This window comes from Pongo abelii, chromosome 20 (genome assembly GCF_028885655.2).
Source record: "Pongo abelii isolate AG06213 chromosome 20, NHGRI_mPonAbe1-v2.0_pri, whole genome shotgun sequence".
Classification (NCBI taxonomy): Eukaryota; Metazoa; Chordata; class Mammalia; order Primates; family Hominidae; genus Pongo; species Pongo abelii.
Genome location: NC_072005.2, coordinates 45150966 through 45172238, shown reverse-complemented (window position 1 = coordinate 45172238; position 21273 = coordinate 45150966). Strand labels below are relative to the sequence as shown.

General features: G+C 46.1%; 1 protein-coding gene across 1 annotated transcript; it reads left to right on the top strand.

Moving 5' to 3' along the window:
• The first annotated feature begins 8710 nt into the window (after positions 1–8710).
• On the top strand, positions 8711–9919 carry EID2B (EP300 interacting inhibitor of differentiation 2B). Its single transcript, XM_002829206.6, has one exon. The coding sequence runs from the start codon at positions 8794–8796 to the stop codon at positions 9274–9276; it is 483 nt and encodes a 160-aa protein (XP_002829252.2). The 5' UTR covers positions 8711–8793; the 3' UTR covers positions 9277–9919.
• The last annotated feature ends 11354 nt before the right edge of the window (positions 9920–21273 follow it).

Here is a 21273-nt window from a genome sequence, read left to right as displayed (position 1 = left end):
GCCACCGTGCCCGGCCAGCTTACTTTATTTGAAAACAAAATATTTTTATTAGAATCATATTATACTTCATTAACTCATGGGTAATTGCTATCTTTTAAATAATGAGTCTTTGTATCTACATGATCAATTTTTCCTTTTTTTTTTTTTTGAGACAGAATCTGACTCTGCCACCCAGGCTGGAGTGCAGTGGCACGATCTCGGCTCACTACAACCTCCACCTCCTGGGTTCAAGCAATTCTCATGCCTCAGCCTCCCGAATAGCTGCGACTACAGTCGCCCGCCACCACGCCTGGCGAATTTTTGTAATTTTAGTAGAGATGGGTTTTTGCCATGTTGGCCAGGTTGGTCTTGAACTCCTGGCCTCAGATGATCTGCTGCCTGGGCCTCCCAAAGTGCTGGGATTACAGGCATGAGCCACCGTGCCTGGCAAATTTTCCATTTTTTAAAAGACTTCCTTTGTATTCTTCAGGAGAGTATTGATGTTTGTCCTTAATGTTCCTAAAGTAGGTCTTTCCTAGGTCTAGTCATTTATTCCTAGATACTTGATCTTTTGTGTTTTTTCTGTAGTACATGAAGATATTTATATTATAGAAGCTTGCCTGTGTATTTGAAGATAATTGATTTCTGCGTATTTATTTGATAGCCTCCTTTAATGTACTGAATTGTCTTACCGTTTATAGTAGTTTTTCAAATGATTCTCTTAAGTTGAGGCATTAGTCATATGCAAATAGTGATGGTTTTGGTTTTGCCTCTTTTACTTTTTTTTTTTTTTAGAGATAGGGTCTTGATCTAGGCTCAAGCTATCCTGCTGCCTTGGCCTCCTAAAGTTCTGGGATTAGAGGCATGAGCCACCGTGCCTGGTTTCTTTTGCAATTTTTAATAACTCTGACTTCTTTCTCTTTATTCGTTTTTTGGCTAATACCTTCTGTCTACTTTTAAACAATGCTGGAAGATAATGAAGCATCCTTGTCTTGTTCCTGATTTCATGTAAATCTTTTTTTTTTTTTTTCCTTTCGACAGGGTCTTACTCTGTTGCCCAGACTGGAATGCAGTGGCACAATCTTGGCTCACTGCAACCACCACCTCCAAGGCTCAAGCGATTCTCCCATCTCAGCCTTCCAAGTAGCTGGGACTACAGGCGTGCGCCACCATGCCTGGCTAATTTTTGTATGTTTTTGTAGAGATGGGCTTTTGCCATGTTGCCCAGCTGGTCTCCAACTCTTGAGCTCAAGTGATCCTCCCACCTTGGTTTCCCAAAGTGGTGGGATTACAGATGTGAGCCACCGCACCAACCAATTTCATAGAAATCTTTACATAGCTATCTATTGCTGTCTGTGTGTGTGTGTGTGTGTGTGTGTGTGTGTGTGTGTGTGTGTGTGTGTTTTATCAGGAATGGTTGTTTGTTGAACTCGGTCAAAGACCTTTTCAGAATCTATGAAGGTAATCCTAGGGTTATTTCAATCTACCACCATCAAGACTCATATTTAGAGTTACTAGTAATACATGATCTTTGCATTCTTCAGATTTACTAATGACATATTATTTTATGTGCTACCGGATCTCTGCTTTTTTGTTAAAGGACGTTCACATTCATGTTCATAAGTGAGGTTGCTGTGTCACTTTCTTATACAGCATTTGTCACTCTTAAATGGTGATGTTATTACATCATATAAATAATTTGGAAGTTTCCTTTGTTCTGGAACACTTTAAAAATCCATTGGAATTATCTTTCTAAGGTTTGGTAGAAATTCCCTTTGGGACCATCTAGGCTGGTGTTTGGGGTGGCAAGGGGCAGTAACTCTTTCACCACTTTGTTGATTTTTTTCCCCATGGTATGAGCAATAGATTTTTAGGTTCTTTGAAAACAAACATTTCCTCACTGAGTTAGCATATAGCATTTTTCCTGACTTCCTTGATTGCATGCCTTTCTACTTAATGGTCACAGAAGGGGTTGTTGAACTTGGAGAAGTGTTATGTAATAACTCTCCAAAATAATCTTCATGAAGCTTGCTTTTAGCCTTACCATCTCCTTCTCTGATATGATGAGTATATCAAAGTCAAAACAGTCTTCCTGGATTTCTGAAATCAGCCTGGGATTTCTATGTATTGGGTTTCCCTGGGAGGCTGCTTTTTCTGAGGGTTCTTACAGTATTTGGCCAGAGACAGAAATCACAGGTTCCTATACCTGATGGAAGCTGAACTCGGGTCTAGAGAAAAGGGTTGTTGCCAAAACAGTAAGAATGATAATAACTTGGACTTCCACAGTTCTAAACAGCTTGGTCAAATATTTTGTCATTTAATTTTCCAGGAAAGAGCCTGGAGGCTCATAGGATTGATAGTCTTTACAAGTTCATCTGACTGCAGATCAGGAACTCTTCCCACTAAAGGGCACTGGCCTAACAGGGTTGGACTCTCAAGAGGCAAAGGAGGCGGATTGGGGGAAAGTGTCAAGAGCATCACTTCTGGTATCAGACTGCATGTGTTCAAGTTCTGGCTTTGATTACCTGTGGGTCCCTGGACATATTACTCGACACTCTGTTCCTCTTAAAGTTACCCCAAACCTCCCTCCCTTTCTTCTACATCTTTTTTTTTTTTTTTTTTTTTTTTTTTTTTGAGGCAGAGTCTCACTCTGTCACCCTGGCTGAAATGTGCTGGCAGGATCTCGGCTCACTGTAACCTCTGCCTCCCGGGTTCAAGTGATTCTCCTGCCTTGGCCTCCCAAGTAGCAGGGACTACAGGCATGCGCCACCATGCCCAGGTAATTTTTGTATTTTTAGTAGAAATGGGGTTTCGCCATGTTGGCCAGGCTGGTCTCAAACTCCTGACCTCAAGTGATCCGCCACCCTTGGCTTCCCAAATTGCTGGGATTACAGGTGTAAGCCACCACACCCAGCCATTCTACATCCTTGTAAGTGGTGAAATCTTACAAAGGTTAAACATCCAAAGTTTTGGGATTTGTGAGGGGCAGCACATAACAATCTAGAGTTCCTGGACACATATCCTTAGAATAGCTAAATACACATTCCAACTGAATTTGAATTAAATACACGTTGAAACTGAATTCAGTTTCTTTATGCAAACCTAAACATATGACCTTATATCTGAGATCCAGACTCAACTGCTTCTGGAGAAATGCCCATCTTCAGATGCTGAGTGTGGGAAGACCTTCCAATAAATGGGCATTGGACACCAGCTCTGAAGTGAATAAGACTAGGATGGTGGGTAAGTTTCTGTTTTCTCCAGGGATTGAACGGAATACACAAAAAAGGAAAGTGGGACGTGGTTCTGTCAGCTAACTACAATGACTAGATGCTCCTACCTCCACCTGTCACCAAGATCTACCCATCCCTATTGTTTTCTGCAAGGAAAGCAAAAAAAAAAAAAAACCTCCATCTCTCATGCAATGGATGGGTTGCGAGTTTGCTCCAAAAGGAGCAAACACCAGATGAAAATTATTCATCCTCAAAGTAGAAATAGCCTTTATGCTATAATAAGAAAGACACAGTGTTTGGTCTTTCTCCCTGGTTCCTGGCACAGAACTCCTAAAACCCTTAGAATCAACTGAGTGATAGTGTGTTAGGAACATCTTTCGCTCTAATGAGGTCACTCTTGGTGGCCCTTAGATAGCTTCAGAATGGGGGCTAGTCACTAGAAAGACCAAGACTTCACTGGAAGCTTGGAACTCTCAGCCCCATCCCCAACCTCCTGGTAAGGGGAGAGGAGCAAGGGACTGGAGACTGAGTCAATTACCATTGGTAAGTGATTTATCAATGATGCCTATGTAATTAAACCTCTATAAAGTCCCTAAACAGCAGGGTTTTGAGAGTTTCCAGATTGAACACATCAAGTTGCTGGGAGAGTCCCACCAAGAGAGGGCATGGAAGCTCTACGTGACCCCCACACCCACCCTTTACCCTATACATCTCTTCTACGTAACTCTTCCTGAGTTGTATCCTTTATAATAAACTAGTACTGGCCAAGCACAGTGATTCACACCTGTAATCCCAGCACTTTGGGAGGCCAAGAAGGGTGGATCACTTGAGGACAGGAGTTCAAGACCAGCCTGGCCAACATAGCAAAACCCTGTCTCTAGTAAAAATACACAAATTAGCCAGGCATGGTGGTAACACACCTGTAATCCCAGCTACTCAGGAGGCTGAGGCACAAGAATCAATTGAACCCAGGAGGTGGAGGTTGCAGTGAGCCGAGATGGAACCACTGCACTCCAGCCTGGGTGACAGAGTGAGACTCTGTCTCGAAATAAATTAAATAAACTAGTACTAGTAAATACAGCACTTTGCTAAGTTGTGTGAGTTCTAGCAAATTATCAAACCTGAGGTTGGGGGGTCATGGGAACTCCTGAATTTGTACTTGGCTGGATAGAAATGTGGGTAGCCTACATACTCCATTTGTGACTGGCATCTGAAGTGGGCATAGTCTTATGGGACCTGTGGGGTCTGCACTAACTGCAGATAGTTGGTGTCAGAATGGAATTGTGGGACACTCGGTTTGTTTTGGAGAATCGTTACGGAAAATCCCACACATATTTGGTGTCAGAAGTGTTGTCAGAAGAAAATCTCTCTCAGCCTTCAAATAAAGAATGCTATCTCTTTAAAATGCTTTTTTGTTTGTTTGGCTGGTTTTTTTTGTTTGTTTTTTTGAGACAGGATGTCACCTCTGTCACCCAGGCTGGAGTGCAATGGTACAATCATGGCTCACTGCAGCCTCAACCTCCCAGGCTCAGGTGATCCTCCCACCTCGGCCTCCTGAGTAGCAGGGACTACAGGCACCTACAGCCATACCTGGCTAATTTTTGTATTATTTGTAGAGATGGGTTTTCACCATGTTGCCCAGGCTGGTCTTGTACTCTTGGCCTCAAGCAGTCCACCCACCTCAGCCTCTCAAAGTGCTAGGATTACAGACTGAGCCACCATACCTGGCTTAAAATAGTAAATTTTTATAATTCCCTGCCCTGTGGAACTTAGGATCTATTCAAATAGAGGAAATAGGCATAATAAATTATTTTATATTATAAAGAATATGTTTTATATGTTATTGTAAACAATACATATTATTTATGTCATATATTATTACAAGTTATATGTATTCCAGGCAAACTAAACAGTCACTGTTTAAGGCAGGAGTTTTCTGAGGTATTTGAGAAGTAGTGAGGAAGTCACCTTGACTTGGAGCAGAGCAAGCAAGGGGAAAGGAATTGGGATGAAGTCAGAGAAGTAGCAAGTTGGCCTAAGCTGGTATTGGAGTGGTGCCTTATAGACCATTGTTGGGATTTTGGCTTTTATTCTGAGTAAAATGAAGTTACTGGAGGTTTTAGTCGAAGAGTGAGCTGTCTGACTTGCATTTTAAAATAATCATTGTGGGCCGGGTGCAGTGGATCACGCCTGTAATCCCAGAACTGAGGGATTAGTTCGAGGCGAATTAGGGAGAGGCCGAGGAGGCTGTAATCCCAGCTACTCGGAAGGCGGAGGCAGGAGAATCACTTGAACCCAGGAGGCAGAGGTTGCAGTGAGCCGAGATCACGCCACTGCACTCCAGCCTAGGCAACAGAGCAAGACTCCATCTCAGAAAAATAATAATAACCATTCTGGATATTTTATTAAAAATAGATTGTAGGGGGCAAAGTAGAAGCAGAGAGACCAGTAGGAGGCTATTATAATAATGTGGGGAAGAGATGGTGGTGACTCAGCAGGATAGGTGCAGAGGAAGTGTAAACAGTGAACAGATTCTCATTATATTGCCAAAGCTGACCCAACAAAATTTGCTGACAGATTGAATGTCATATTTGAGAATGTTGCCAGGCGTGGTGGCTCACACCTGTAATCCCAGCACTTTGGGAGGCCAAGGCAGGTGGATCATGAGGTCAGGAGTTCGAGACCAGCCTGGCCAACATGGTGAAACCCCATCTCTACTAAAGATACAAAAAATTAGCCAGGCGTGGTGGTGTGTGCCTGTAGTCCAAGCTACTCGGGAGGCTGAGGCAGGGGAATCACTTGAACCCAGGAGGCAGAGATTGCAGTGAGCCAAGATGGTGACATTGTACTCCAGCCTGGGTGACAGGGTGAGAGTCCACGCAAAAAAAAAAAAAAAGAGAATATCATATATGAGAGAACAAATGACTCCAAGATTTTTTCATTTGGAACAACTAGAAGGACTGAATTGCCTTCAGTTGAGATGGAGAGACTGTGGTTAGAATTTCTTTGGGACTAATGATCAAAAATTGTGTTTTGGCAGCCAGGCGTGGTGGCTCACGCCTGTAATCCCAGCACTTTATTTTGGTTTTTGGTTTTTGGTTTTGGTTTTGTTTTGTTTTGTTTTGTTTTGAGACGGAGTCTCGCTCTGTCGCCCAGGCTGGAGTGCAGTAGCATGATCTCAGCTCACTGCAACCTCCGCCTCCTGGGTTCAAGCGATTTTCGTGCCTCAGCCTTCCGAGTAGCTGGGACTACAGGCGCCCACCACCAAGCCTGACTAATTTTTTTGTATTTTTAGTAGAGACAGGGTTTCATCATGTTAGCCAGGATGGTCTCGATCTCCTGACCTTGTGATCCGCCCTCCTCAGCCTCCCAAAGTGCTGGGATCACAGGCATGACCACCGCGCCCAGCCTCCAGCACTTTCTTTTGAAGGTGGAGACGGGCAGATCACTTAAGGCCAGGAGTTCGAGACCAGCCTGGCCAACATGGCAAAATCCCATCTCTACTAAAAATACAAAAGTTAGCTGGGTGTGGTGGTGGGCACTTGTAATCCCAGCTACCCAGGAGGCTGAGGCAGGAGAATTGCTTGAGCCCAGGAAGCGTAAGTTGCAGTGACCCAGGAGGTGGAGGTTGCAGTGAGCCAGGATCGCACCACTGCACTCCAGCCTGGGTGACAGAGTGAGACTCTGTCTCAAAAAAATAAAAATAGAAATAAAAGAAGGTAGTTGGAGAATCAGCATTAAAACTTAGTTTAAGAATTTTTACTTGATCTTTCTATTTTTCCAGAGAGTTTCTCTGGCCTCTTTTCTTTGACTTGCAGGTACTGAGCAGTGTATTATTATAGCCATTCAGAATGGAAGCTACACTGAATTCTGGAGACTTTACGGCTGGCTCATAATTACAAATTCCCTCCAGTGACCAAGCTATCTACCTAATTTGAAGTTACCTTCCAGAGAAGTCCTTTCTTTTGTCTTCTGTGGAATATCACAAATGTGCCTTTTGAAGCATATATGTCACATGTGGGAGAACTCACTCCATCTCTCCAAGAGAACTGTAGAAACAAAGTAAGGTACACGTGAGTCAGAATGATTTCCAACCCAATCAGCTCCCAGACACGACCTGTGATAGGTCAGAATTTTTAGATGGATCCTCCTGAAGTTCAGTTGCCAGCAACTCTCATATTTGGATTCCAGTTAAATTCAAAGGATTTTTTTTTTTCGAGACAGGGTCTTGCTCTGTCACACAGGGCTGGAGTGCAGTGGTGCAATCATAGCTCACTGCACAGTCCACCTACCAAGCTCAAGTCATCCTCCCACCTCAGCCTCCTGAATAGCTGAGATTACAGGTGCACATGCCACCATGCCTGCCTAATTTTTTTTTTTCTGTAGGGACAGGGGTCTCACTATGTTGCCCAGGCTGGTCTCAAACTCATGGGCTCAAGCGATCCTCCCACCTTTGCCTCCCAACTTGCTGGGATTACAGGCATGAGCCACTACACCCAGCCACAGCTGACTGATTTTAAATCGAACATAGACTTTCACATTTTGGGTTATCATCAGGATCAGAGCTAGCCACACAGAAAGACTAACCATAGCATTAGAGAGTTGGGGCTTGGAGCCATGCGATACTAGGTAGGAGGCTGGAGATTGACTTCAACAAAATGGGCAATGCTTTAATCAAGCATGCCTATGGAGTAAAACCCCAGTAAAAACTCTGGACACCAAAGCCTGGGTGAGAGTCTTACGTTAGCACTATCCCTGCACTTATTGCCACACATGGACGACAAAGGGTAAAACATCCCTAGGAACACAGGAACTTCACATTTGGAACCCTCTCCATCCTTATACATTGTGCCTTATACATCTCTTCTAATCTGTGTCCTTTGCCTGTAATAAGCATGACTGTGAATATAACAGACTTCAATGAGCTCTGGGAATTATCAAGCCTAAAGGCGGTTTTGGGAAACCCCCAAACTTCCAGTGTCAAAATATTATTTACAGGCCAGGCCGAGTGGCTCAGGCCGGTAATCCCAGCACTTTGGGAGGCCAAGGCAGGATGATCACTTGAGTCCAGGAGTTCGAGACCAGCCTGGGCAACATAGTGAGACCCAATTTCTACAAAAAATAAAAAATCAGCTGGGTGTGGTGGTGTACACCTGTAGTCCCAGTTACTCCAGAGGCTGAGGCAGGAGCATGGCTTGAGGCTGGGAGGTCAAAGCAGCAGTAACCGAGATCTCACCACTGCACTCCAGCCTAGGCGACAGGGAGAGACCTTGTCTGAAAAAAAAAAGACAGGAGCTGGAAAATGACCTTATAAGGCACTTTACATTAATACTGAAGTGGCTGTAATTTAAGATACCGCACAGTCCGCAGGTCCTCAGGCGCTCAGAGGACCAGAGGAGGCTACAGACGTAATGGCTACTCAGGACCGCTAGGGAACGCTCGAGGATTGTGCACCGTGCTTACGCATGCGCACACTCTGGCACGCACAGCGGTTACGAGCTCACCGAGACTTGCGCATGCGCACGTCCCGCATACAGCAGTGCCGTGCCGTTATTCCAGTCTCTGTAGAAACGCTCGGACTATGGCGGAGCCAGCTGGGCTGTCGGAGATATCCGAGCTCCCCGGAGACAGCAGTGTCCCACAGGTGGGCACAGCGAGTGGCGTCAGCGACGTACTGCGGGGGGCAGTCGGCGGCGGGGTTCGGGTGCAGGAGGCCCGGGACCCAGTGGCCGAAGCTGCGCGGTCCATGGCGCGGGTGCCGGGCCCTGTGCCCGGGCCCATCCCCAGCAGCGTCCCAGACCTGGCGTCCGCGCCAGACCCCCATCAGCAGCTCTCTTTCTTAGAAATTAACCGGCAGCTGTTGTTCCGCGAGTATCTGGATGGTAGCTCCATGATTCCGGTCAGATTACTACGGGATTTCGAGGAACGCCGCAGGCTGTTTGTGGAAGGCTGCAAGGCGAGGGAAGCAGCCTTTGACGCGGATCCCCCGCAGATGGACTTCGCTGCTGTCGCGTTTACGGTAGCGCTGACTGCCTCCGAGGCCCTCAGTCCTCTGGCCGACTGAGTCGGCTGTGATGATGAGACTGGTGGCAAGGAATAGCCAAGTGACCCTTTTCGGATCAAAAGAATAGGCAGGCTGTGCCAGTTTAGTTAACTCAGTCATTAGGGGGAATGCAAACTGGAAGGGAATACGGCAATGTGCAATTGAAGGAGGAGGCACACTCCGAAATGGAAACAGGCGAGACTGTTGAATCTTGTTTTTTCTTTTTTAGTATTATTTAAATAGAGAAGGGAGTATCGCATCCCTAGGCTGGTCCCGAACGCTTGGACCCGAGCGATCCTCCCGCTTCGGCCTCCCAAAGTGCTGGGATTACTTTACAGGCGTGAGCCACCGCGCCCGGCCGAATCTTGTTTTCAAACAGGTCCCAAGACATTTCTGACTTAGCACTTTGTTAGCAATGCATTTTCCTGCATTTGTGAAGAATCCTTCATGACTTTCACCATAAAGGATGGTTTTGCAAAGATCTGAGAAAAACAAATGCCAATAATAGAACCCATAGAAATGAACCTAAGTGATGAAAGAAAACAAAGAAATAGAGTTGTCAGGAATCCAGGTGTACCTGAGTTACTAGGATTGGAAGGCTATTGAGAGGACTTTGAAATTTCACAGTTTGTGGTCATGTCAATAAATCTTAGTGTAAGATTTATATTTGTGTTTTCTGAGGTACTTTAGATGAACAGTAAATATTCAATAGAAAAAACCCGTATTATATGATCAATGTTTTCAAGTCTATGTGAAGGTGGGTAGGTGTGGAATAAACTTGTTTTTTGTTAATTTTAAGCTTTTTATTTTATTCTAGAATATGTATTCTATTCACAAGACTCAACAAAAAAAAGTATCGGCCAGGCGCACTGGCTCACGCCTGTAATCCCAGCACTTTGGGAGGCCAAGGCGGGTGGATCACCTGAGGTCAGGAGTTCAAGACCACTCTGGCCAACATGGTGAAACACCATCTCTACTAAAAATAAAAAATTAGCTGGGTGTGGTGGCACGCGCCTGTAGTCCCAGCTACTCGGGAGGCTGAGGCAGGAGAATCACTTGAACCTGGGAGGCGGAGGTTGCAGTGAGTCGAGATCACGCCACTGCACTCCAGCCTGGTCGACAGAGTGGGACTCCGTCTCAAAAAAAAAAAAGTATCAAAAGATGCTGTGAGAAATCTCTCTTGTTGCTGTCCTTTGCCAAACTCAGAACTATTCCATGCAGGTGTCATTGCTTGTGGCTTGGAGTTTTGTTGTTGTTTTCTTGGTTTTGCTTGTTTTTTGCTTTTTCACTGTATGCCTTTCAAGTTTTCTAATGCATATGCAAATAAACATCAATCTAAATATTGTGCATTTTCCCTTTTAATATCAAGGTAGTTAACTTGTATCACGAGGTATAAATTTTTAAAAATATAAAATCAAGGTAGCATATTGTATACCTCTATCAGCATCTTGGGTTTTTTCAGTTATATATGGAGAGATTTATATATCAGGGTTTTTTTTTTTTTCTTTTTTTATATATAGAAACAGAGATGGGGCCTCATTATGTTGTCTAGGCTTGTTTCCAACTCCTAGTTTCAACTGTTCCTCCTGCCTCAGCTTCCCAAAGTACTAAGTGCTGGGTGTGAGCTACTCCACTGGGCCTTTTTTTTTTTTTTTTTTACAACTACAATGTAAAGCCGTATCTTAGTATAATGAACTAGACACCTTTTGGACATCTGGGTTGTTTGCAAAATGTTTTAACATTTTCTATGCATTTATACATGTTTACTCGTTTTCCATAGTACACTTTTTTTTTTTTTTTTCTTTTTGAGACGGAGTCTTGCTCTGTCACCCAGGCTGGAGTGCAGTGGTGCAATCTCAGCTCACTGCAATCTCTGCCTCCTGGGTTCAAGTGATTCTCCTGCCTCAGCCTCTGGAGTACCTGGGACTACAGGCACATGCCACCGTGGCCGGCTAATTTTTTGTATTTTTAGTAGAGAAAGGGTTTCACTGTGTTAGCCAGGATGGTCTCGGTTTCCTGACCTCGTGATCTGCCTGCCTCAGCCTCCCAAAGTGTTGGGATTATAGGCGTGAGCCACCGCACCTAGCCACCTTGTTTTTTGTTTGTTTTTGTTTTTGTTTTCTGAGACGGAGTCTCACTCTGTCGCCCAGACTGGAGTGCAGTGGCACTATCTCAGCTGACTGCAACCGCCACTTCCTGGGTTCAAGCTATTCTGCCTCAGCCTCCGAGTAGCTGGGACTACAGGTGCACCACTGTGCCCAGCTAATTTTTGTATTTTTTTAGAGAAAGGGTTTCACCATGTTGGCCAGGCCAGTCTCGAACTCCTGACCTTGTGATCTGCCCACCTTGGCCTCCCAAAGTGCTGAGATTACAGGCGTGAGCCACCGCGCCCCACCCCACCTTGGTATTTTTAATGTGTCACCAGAGTGCCCTCCTTGGGGCTCAACCACTTTACCTTCCATTCAGCCAGGAATAGTTGTGCCTCTTTCTCCACAGCCTGGCTAATCTGACAGCTTTGGGAGCATCTGACAGTAAAAGATGGTTTCTCACTATGGTTTTCATTTGAATTTCTCTAATTATGAGTGAGGATGCATATTTTCAAATACTTAAGAGCCATTTGTTTTCACTTCTCAGTGAACTACCTGTCCATATTCTTATTTTTTATTGGCTTGTAAGTTATGTGTCAGTCACTAAAGAAGTTAGCCCTTTGTGATGACATGGAATATAGTTCACAGCAGTTCAGACTGCTGTGATCCTTTTGCCATGCAGAAATGTTGGGCGGGCGTGATGGCTCACGCCTGTAATCCCAGCACTTTGGGAGGCCGAGGTGGGCGGATCACAAGGTCAGGAGATCGATACCATCCTGGCTAACACAGTGAAACCCCGTCTCTACTAAAAATACAAAAATTAACCGGGCGTGGTGGCGGGCGCCTGTAGTCCCAGCTACTCAGGAGGCTGAGGCAGGAGAATGGCATGAGCCCGGGAGGCGGGGTTTGCAGTGAGCCGAGATTGCGCCACTGCACTCCAGCCTGGGCAACAGAGCCAGACGCCGTCTCAAAAAGAAAAAAAAGAAAAATGTTTAATGTAGCTGTGTATATTCAGTTTATTTCTTTTGTGGTTTCTAGACTTTGAGTCATGGGGCCGGGTGTGGCTCACACCTGTAATCCTAGCACTTTGGGAGCCCGAGGTGGGCAGATCACAAGGTCAAGAGGTCAAGACCATCCTGGCCAACATGGTGAAACTCGGCTCTACTAAAAATACAAAAATTAGCTGAGCATGGTGGCGCGCACCTGCAATCCCAGCTACTTGGGAGGCTGAGGCAGGAGAATCGCTTGCACTCGGGAGGCAGAGGTTGCAGTGAGCCCAGATCGTGCCATTGTACTCCAGCCTGGTGACAGAGCGAGACTCCATCTCAAAAAAAAAAAAAAAAAGAAAGGTCTTTGCCACTGCAGGATCATAAAGGAATCTATTTTCTTTTTTTTTTTTTTTTGCCTCAGGTTGCACCCTACCTTCCCCCCACACTCATGAAGGAATACTTTTAAGTTTTAAATGTTAACATTACAATTTTTATTCATTTGGAATATTTTAGGTCCTAGTAGTGCTAGTCCACCCTCATTGCTCTTCTTTTCCAAAGTTTCTCAGGCTGTTCTTTGATTTTTTTTTTTTCTATTGTGGAACTTTAGGATCATCTTGACTAGTTTCAATTTTTACAAAAGCTGTTAGTATTTTTATATGGGTTGCATTCAATATATATACTGTTGAGTGAGAATTGACATCTTCGTGATGTCATCCTATCCAGCAATGTGGTAAGTCTTTTCATTTGTCCCCAGATGTATTTTAAAGTTTCCTTTATATAGGTCTTGCATATTTTTGTTAAAAATATTCCAAGGTTTGTTTGGTTTTCTGTTTGCTGTTTATGGCTACTGTAAATGAGGTTTTGTGGTGTGTAAATTTGAATATCTCTTTTTTTTTTTTTTCTTTTGGTGCTCTATTAAAGTTATTCTCTTATTGTTTGCAGTAACTTTTCTTTGGTATACAAAGAACAATAGTTTTACCTCATTCTTTTTTTTTTTTTTTTTTTGGGGACAGAGTCTCGCTGTCGGCCAGGCTGGAGTGCAGTGGCACCATCTCGGCTCGCTGCAACCTCTGCCCCCCAGGTTCAAGCGATTCTCCTGCCTCAGCCTCCTGAGTAGCTGGGATTACAGGCGCCCACCACCACACTCAGCTAATTTCTGTATTTTTAGTAGAGACAGGGCTTCACCACATTTGCCAGGCTGGTCTGGAACTCCTGACCTCAGGCAATCTGCCCGCCTCGGCCTCCCAAAGTGCTGGGATTACAGGCATGAGCCACTGCACCCGTCTGGTAGAGAATTTTGTTAAAGGTCAGATCCGCATTTATGGATCTCTTTTCTCCCATGATATATTCATATGTTTTTTGTTTTTTGTTTGAGACAGAGTTTCACTCTTGTTGCCCAGGCTGAAGTGCAATGGCACAACCTCGGCTCACCGCAACCTCCACCTCCCGGGTTCCAGCGATTCTTCTGCCCCAGTCTCCTGAGTAGCTGGGATTACAGGCATGCACCACCACACCCGGCTAATTTTGTATTTTTAGTAGAGATGGGGTTTCTCCATGTTGGTCAGCCTGGTCTCGAACTCCCGACCTCAGGTGATCCGCCCGCCTTGGCCTCCCAAAGTGCTGGGATTACAGGCATGAGCCACTGCGCCCGGCAGTATATTCATATGTTAAATCATGTTCATAGGTTTTGTAGTAATGGTCCTTGCATTTGAAGTGCCCCTGCCTTAGACATGATACATTCTTCCTTAGTATGATATTGAATTCCATTTTATTTTATGGAATAAAATAAAATTTTATTTAAGATTTTGTATTAGAATTCATAAGTGAAATTAGTTTCCAGTTTATCAACCTTTTCAGTATTTAGATCAACTGTATTTCATATATATCATTTCATATGAAGAGTACAGAAGTGTTTTATTTTTTCCCTGCTCTGAAAAAAGCCGGCATTGGAATTATCTGGTTTTTAAAGTTTCACAGATTTTTATTCTGAAAACCATTCAGGGCTAATGCTTTTTAGGAGAGTAGTTCATTGATAATTTTCTTTTTCTTGTGAGATAAAATCAATAGAGTTCGTAGGGTACTTGTCTCAGTAGTAGTATTTCTCTACTGACTTAGAATATAGCATTTTCAGGCCAGGTGCTGTGGCTCACGCCTGTAATCCCAGCACTTTGGGAGGCCAAGGCGGGTGAATCACTTGAGGTCAGGAATCCAAGACCAGCCTGGCCAACATGGCGAAACCCCATCTCTACTAAAAATACAAAAATTAGCTGGATGTGGTGGGGCACTCCTGTAATCCCTGCTACTCAGGAGGCTGAGGCAGGAAGGATTGCTTGAACTTGGGAGGTGGAGGTTGCAGTGAGCCAAGATCCCACCACTGCACTCCAGCCTGGGTGAGAGAGCAAGACTGTCTCAAAAAAAAAAAAAAGGCCGGGTCCAGGGGCTCACGCCTGTAATCCCAGCACTTTGGGAGGCCAAAGCAGGCGGATCACCTGAGGTCAGGAGTTCGAGACCATCCTGGCCAACATGGTGAAACCCCGTCTCTACTAAAAATACAAAAAATAGCCAGGTGTGGTGGCACGCACCTGTAATCCCAGCTACTCGGGAGGCTGAGGCAGAAGAATCACTTGAACCCGGGAGGTGGAAGTTGCAGTGAACCGAGATCGCACCATTGCACTCCAGCCTGGGTGATGTAGCACTTTCTGGCTTATTTTGCCAGAAAAAAAAAAAAAAAAAAGAAGTGTGTTTCTTAATTCCTGAAGGTGTTCAGGTTTTTATGTTTCTTTTGTTACTGATTTCTGACTTAAGTACATAGTGGTCAGAGAATGTGGTTTGAATGATGCAAATTATTTAAAATGTATGGAGGCTTTATGGCACAACACATTGTTACATTTTGTAAATATTTCATTTGTGCAGAAAGGTATTCTCCAATTGTTAGGTACAATTATATACATTTGTTCATTAGATCAGGCTTGTAGTTTATGTTCTACATACTCTTTCTTCTACATCCTGAATTATTTTTTCTCAGTTTCACCTGTCTCTAATTTAGACGTATTTGTCAATTTCACATTATAATGTGAACGATAGTTTTCTCAACTTTTGCTTAATGTATTTTGTTTTTGTTTTGTTTTGTTTTTGAGATGGAGTCTCACTCTGTTGCCCAGGCTGGAGTGCACTGGTGCGATCTCGGCTCACTGCAACCTCCACCTCCTGGGTTCAAGCGATTCTCCTATCTCAGCCTCCCGAGTAGCTGGGATTACAGGCGTGCACCACCAGGCCCAGCTAATGTTTGTTTGTTTGTTTGTTTTTGAGACGGAGTCTTGCAGTGTCGCCCAAGCTGGAGTGCAGTGGCGCGATCTCGGCTCACGTGCAAGCTCCGCCTCCCAGGTTCACGCCATTCTCCTGCTTCAGCCTCCCAAGTAGCTGGGACTACAGGCGCCCGCCACCACGCCCAGCTAATTTTTTGTATTTTTTTTTAGTAGAGATGGAGTTTCACCGTGTTAGCCAGGATGGTCTCGATTTCCTGACCTCGTGATCCGCCCCCCTCAGCTTCCCAAAGTGCTGGAATTACAGGCGTGAGCCACCACGCCCGCCCGGCTGCTTAATGTATTTTGAAGCTGTTAATAGGTACATACAGTTTAGAATTGTACCATCCTCCTGCCCAATTAAAATGTTTATTATTCTGTAGTTACTACTTTATGTCTACGATGCAATTCTGACACTACCCGGAGTGAATATTCGTCTCCACAAGTTTAAGGACTCAGTCTTCCACAAGGCTGTCCTCACTCCAGACACCAGCCACAAGCTCTGGTGTTCCCAGACCTCCTTACTTCTGACCAACTGGCTACAAATTCAGGGGGTTCCCACTCCTCCTTCAGGGTCAGTAATTCACTAGAGTGACTCACAGAACTGGGGAAAGTGCTATGATTTTATAGTTTTATTATAGAAAAAAAAAAGATAAAAATCAGGATTAGCCAAGAAAGAAAGACACACATGGCGAGGTCTGGGATGGTCCCAGTGCAGTTTCCATGTCCTCTCCCTGTGGAGGCAGGACACATCAGTTTTCTGGCACATGGATTTGTGGTGATAGGCGGAGTATTCCTAGCCGGGAAAGCTATCTGGGCCTGAGTGCACAAAGTTTTTATTGGGGTTTTATTTTTTATTTATTTTTTTTCTGAGACGGAGTCTTGCTCTGTCACCCAGGCTGGAGTGCAATGGCCCGATCTCGGCTCACTTCAACCTCCGCCTCCCAGGTTCAAGCGATTCTCCTGCCTCACCCTCCGGAGTAGCTGGGATTACAGGCATGCGCCACCACGCCCAGCTAATTTTTGTATTTTTAGTAGAGGCGGGGTTTCACCATGTTGGCCAGGCTGGTCTCGAATGCCTGACCTGATGATCCGTCCACCTCAGCCTCCCACAGTACTGGGATTACAGGCATTAGCCACCGCACCCAGCCTATTGCGGTTTGATTATGCAGGAGTGATAGACTGGATCATTGGTCATGGAACTGAACTCAATCTCCAGCTTCCTTCCCCTCTCAGACTGTCAAGCTGATACCACGTGGCTCAAAGTCCAGCTTTCTCATAATCTCATAGTGGCCCTTCTGTCACTGACAGCCGCCATTCTGATTCACCTAATTACCATAAACAGGAAGTGCACCGTTAGTCACCTTTTGAGCCTAAACTATCAAGTATGGGCCAGCGCCGTGGCTCACACCTGTAATTCTAGCACTTTGGGAGGCCAAGGAGGCAGGTGGATTGCCTGAGGTCAGGAGTTCGAGATCAGCCTGAGCAACACGGTGAAACCCCGTCAGTACTAAAATACAAAAAAAAAAAAAAAAAAATAGCTGGGCGTGGCGGTGTGCACCTGTAGTCCCAGCTACTCGGGAGGCTGAGGAAAGAGAATCGCTTGAACCCGGGAGGCGGAGGTTGCAGTGAGCCAACAGCATACCACTGCACTCCAGCCTGGGCAACAGAGTGAGACTCTGTCTCCAAAAAAAAAAAAAAAACTATCAAGTATGGCCCAAGGGGCCCACTATGTTAACGGTGACACCCCTATCACTTGGGAAATGCCAAGGATTTAAAGAGTCCCTCCCAGCAACTGGACACAAAGGCCAACCAAATTCTCTACTATACAACAATATCTAATACTGTTTTTTACTTTAATGACTTTTATGTTAACAACATTTTTTTCCTTTTTTTTTTTTTTTTTGAGACGGAGTCTCGCTCTGTCCCCAAGGCTGGAGTGCAGTGGCGCAATCTTGGCTCACTGCAAGCTCCGCCTCCCGGGTTCATGCCATTCTCCTGCCTCAGCCTCCAGAGTAGCTGGGACTACAGGCGCCCGCCACCACGCCCAGCTAATTTTTTGTATTTTTTCTTTTTAGTAGAGATGGGGTTTCACCATGTTAGGCAGGATGGTCTCGATCTCCTGACCTCGTGATCCGCCCGCCTCGGCCTCCCAAAGTGCTGGGATTACAGGTGTGAGCCACTGCGCCTGGCCTTTTTTTTCCTTTATTGAGACAGGGTCTCAATCTGTCACCGAGGCTGGAGTGCAGTGGCACAATCATGGCTCGCTGCAGCCTCGGCCTCCTGGGCTCAAGCAATCCTCCAGCCTCAGTTTCCTGAGTAGCTGAGACTACAGGCGAATGCCACCACGCTGGGCTAATTTTTGTATTTTTTGTAGAGACAGGGTCTCCTTATGTTGCCCAGGCCAGTCTTGAACTCCTGGCCTCAAGTCATCCTCCCGCCTCTGCCTCCCTAAGTGCTAGGATTACAGGTGTGAGCCACCATGCCTGGCTTCTTTTAATTGCTAACTCATGTTCCTCAAAATATTATCTTTGGGAACTACCTGGGGAATGGTTCAGCATCTTCTTAGTTGACTTCTGTTTAATCGTAACACGTACTTGGGAACATTCCTAACCAGACATTAATTTAGATGAAATTTCGGACTTGTCAGATGGCAGGAATTTAGGTCCCAAATTTGTGTGAGTGCAGGCTTATTAACAGAAGGCTTTCTTTCACTCAATTGCTCACTAACAAGGTGGAGACGGCTAATCACCCCAACTGCCTACCTCTGTGAGAGGGGCATTTGTTTCCCAGCCTACCCACTGAAGGTACTGCCTCCTGGGGTTCCCGGCATCCACATGGTCTCCACTCTGGCATCTCATCCCGCTTGGGCCTTGGGTTCTGTCTTTTCCCTTCACATTTTGAGTCATGCAGGTTCTCGCCATCAAAATTAGCAGATTTCCTCACAGCAAGCACTAACTCCAACACCAACCACTTCTGGATTTATATTTCCGTAAGATTTCTGGACTCCAGGAGTTCCCTTACCTTCCCGCCAGCTCAATTTTGCATTAAAAATATTTTTAAAATATTTTAGGGACAGAGCGAGACTCCGTCTCAAAAAAAAAAAAAAGCAGCTCTCCCTCTCCCTCTCCCCCTCCCTCTCCCCATCTCCCTCTCCCTGTCCCCTTTCTTCGGTCTCCCTCTCCTTTTTTCGGTCTCCCTCTGTTGCCGAAGCTGGACTGTACTGCGGTGATCTCGGCTCGCTGCAACCTCCCTGCCTCGGGCTCCTGTGATTCTCCTGCCTCGGCCTGCCGTGTGCCTGGGATTGCAGGTGCGCGCGCCGCCACGCCTGACTGGTTTTTGTATTTTTGGTGGAGATGGGGTTTCGCCGTGTTGACCGGGCTGGTCTCCAGCTCCTGGCCTCAAGTGATCTGCCCGCCTCGGCCTCCCGAGGTGCTGGGATTGCAGACGGAGTCTCGCTCACTCAATGCTCAATGGTGCTCGGGCTGGAGTGCAGTGGCTGATCTCGGCTGGCTACAACCTCCACCTCCCAACCGCTTGCCTTGGCCTCCTAAAGTGCTAAGATTACAGCCTCTGCCCTGCCGCCACCCCGTCTAGGAAGTGAGGAGCGTCTCTGTCTGGCCGCCCATCATCTGGGATGTGAGGAGCTCCTCTGCCCGGCTGCCACCCCGTCTGGAAGGTGAGGAGCGCCTCTGCCCGGCCGCCACCCCGTCTGGGAGGAAGTGTGGAGCGTCTCTGCCCGGCCGCCCATCGTCTGGGATGTGGGGAGCGCCTCTGCCCGGCCGCCCCGTCTGGGAGGTGAGGAGCGCCTCTGCCCGGCTGCCCTGTCTGGGAGGTGTACCCAACAGCTCCAAAGAGACAGCGACCATCAGGAGCAGGCCATGAGGACAATGGTGGTTTTGTTGAAAAGAAGGGGGGGAAATGTGGGGAAAGGAAGGACAGATCGGATTGTTGCTGTGTCTGTGTAGAAAGAGGTGGGCATAGGAGACTCCAGTTTGTTCTGACTAGGAGAAATTCTTCTGCCTTGGGATGCTGTTGATCTATGGCCTTTCCCCCAGCCCCGTGCTCTCTGAAACATGTGCTGTGTCAACTCAGGGTTAAATGGATTAAGGGCGGTGCAAGATGTGCCTTGTTAAACAGATGCTTGAAGGCAGCATGCTCTTTGAGAGTCATCACACTCCCTAATCTCAAGTACCCAGGGACACAAACACTGCAGAAGGCCGCAGGGACCTCTGCCTAGGAAAACCAGAGACCTTTGTTCATGTGTTTATCTCCTGACCTTCTCTCCACTATTATCCTATGACCCTGCCATATCCCCCTCTCCGAGAAACACCCAAGAATCATCAATAAATACTTCATAAAAAAAATATATATATATATATTTTAGGCCGGGCGTGGTGGCTCACACCTGTAATCCCAGCACTTTGGGACGCTGAGGTGGGTGGATCACGAGATCAGGAGTTGGAGACCAGCCTGGCCAACATGGTGAAACCCTGTCTCTACCAAAGATACAAAAAATCAGCCAGGCGTGGTGGCGGGCGCCTGTAATCCTGGCTACTCTGGAGGCTGAGGTAGGAGAATCACTTGAACCAGGGAGGCGGAGGTTGCAGTGAGCCAAGATCGCGCCATTGCATTCCAGCCTGGGTGACAGAGCAAGACTCTGTCTCAAAAAAATAAAAAATAAAAATATTTTATGAGTTATGTTAGGCGTTCTGAACCAGGGTGGTGTCACCAAGTTCATAAAAGTGTGATTAAAGCAAACCCCTGGCCAGGCGTGGTGGCTCACGTCTGTAACCCAGCACTTCAGAAAGCCAAGGCAGGTGGATTGCTTGAGCCCAGGAGTTCAAGACCAGCCTGGGCAACATGAGGAGACCCCCATCTCTACTAAAAATACAAAAATCATTAGCCTGCCAGGTGCAGTGACTCACGCCTGAAATCCCAGCACTTTGGGAGGCCGAGGCAGACAGATCACAAGGTCAGGAGTTCGAAACCAGCCTGACCAACATGGCGAAACTCCTTCTCTATTAAAAATACAAAAATCAGCCGAGCATGGTGGGGCGCGCCTGTAATCCCAGCTACTCAGGAGGCTGAGGCAGGAGAATGGCTTGAACTCAGGAGGCAGTGGTTGCAGTGATCTGAGATCGCGCCACTGCCCTCCAGCCTGGGGGACAGAGTGAGACTGTGTCTCAAAAAAAAAAAAATCGTTAGCCTGTCATGGTCGCACGTGCCCATAACCCCAGCTACTTGGGAGGCTGACGTGGGAGCATTGCTTGAGCCCAGGAGTTCAAGGCTGCAGTGAACTGAGATCGTGCCACTACACTTCAGCCTGGGTGACAGAGCGAGACTCTGTCTCAAAAAAAAACAAATCCCTAACTGTAGGGGGTGGAAAGTATCTTTCACATAGGAAATATCCTCTCATGTTTTATACCGCTTGACACATACAGATTTCACTGAGACAAACCCCATATATGTTTTGGGACTTTTCCCTACCCTCCAGCACTCTGTCTTAGCAGGCATGATAGATAACTTATTTCCTACTCACACCAGCATATCATTGTATGTATAGGGCTAGCACATTATCCTGTCAGGTGTTGAAAAGATCAGGCCAGGAGAGGTGGCTCACGCCTGTAATCCCAGCAG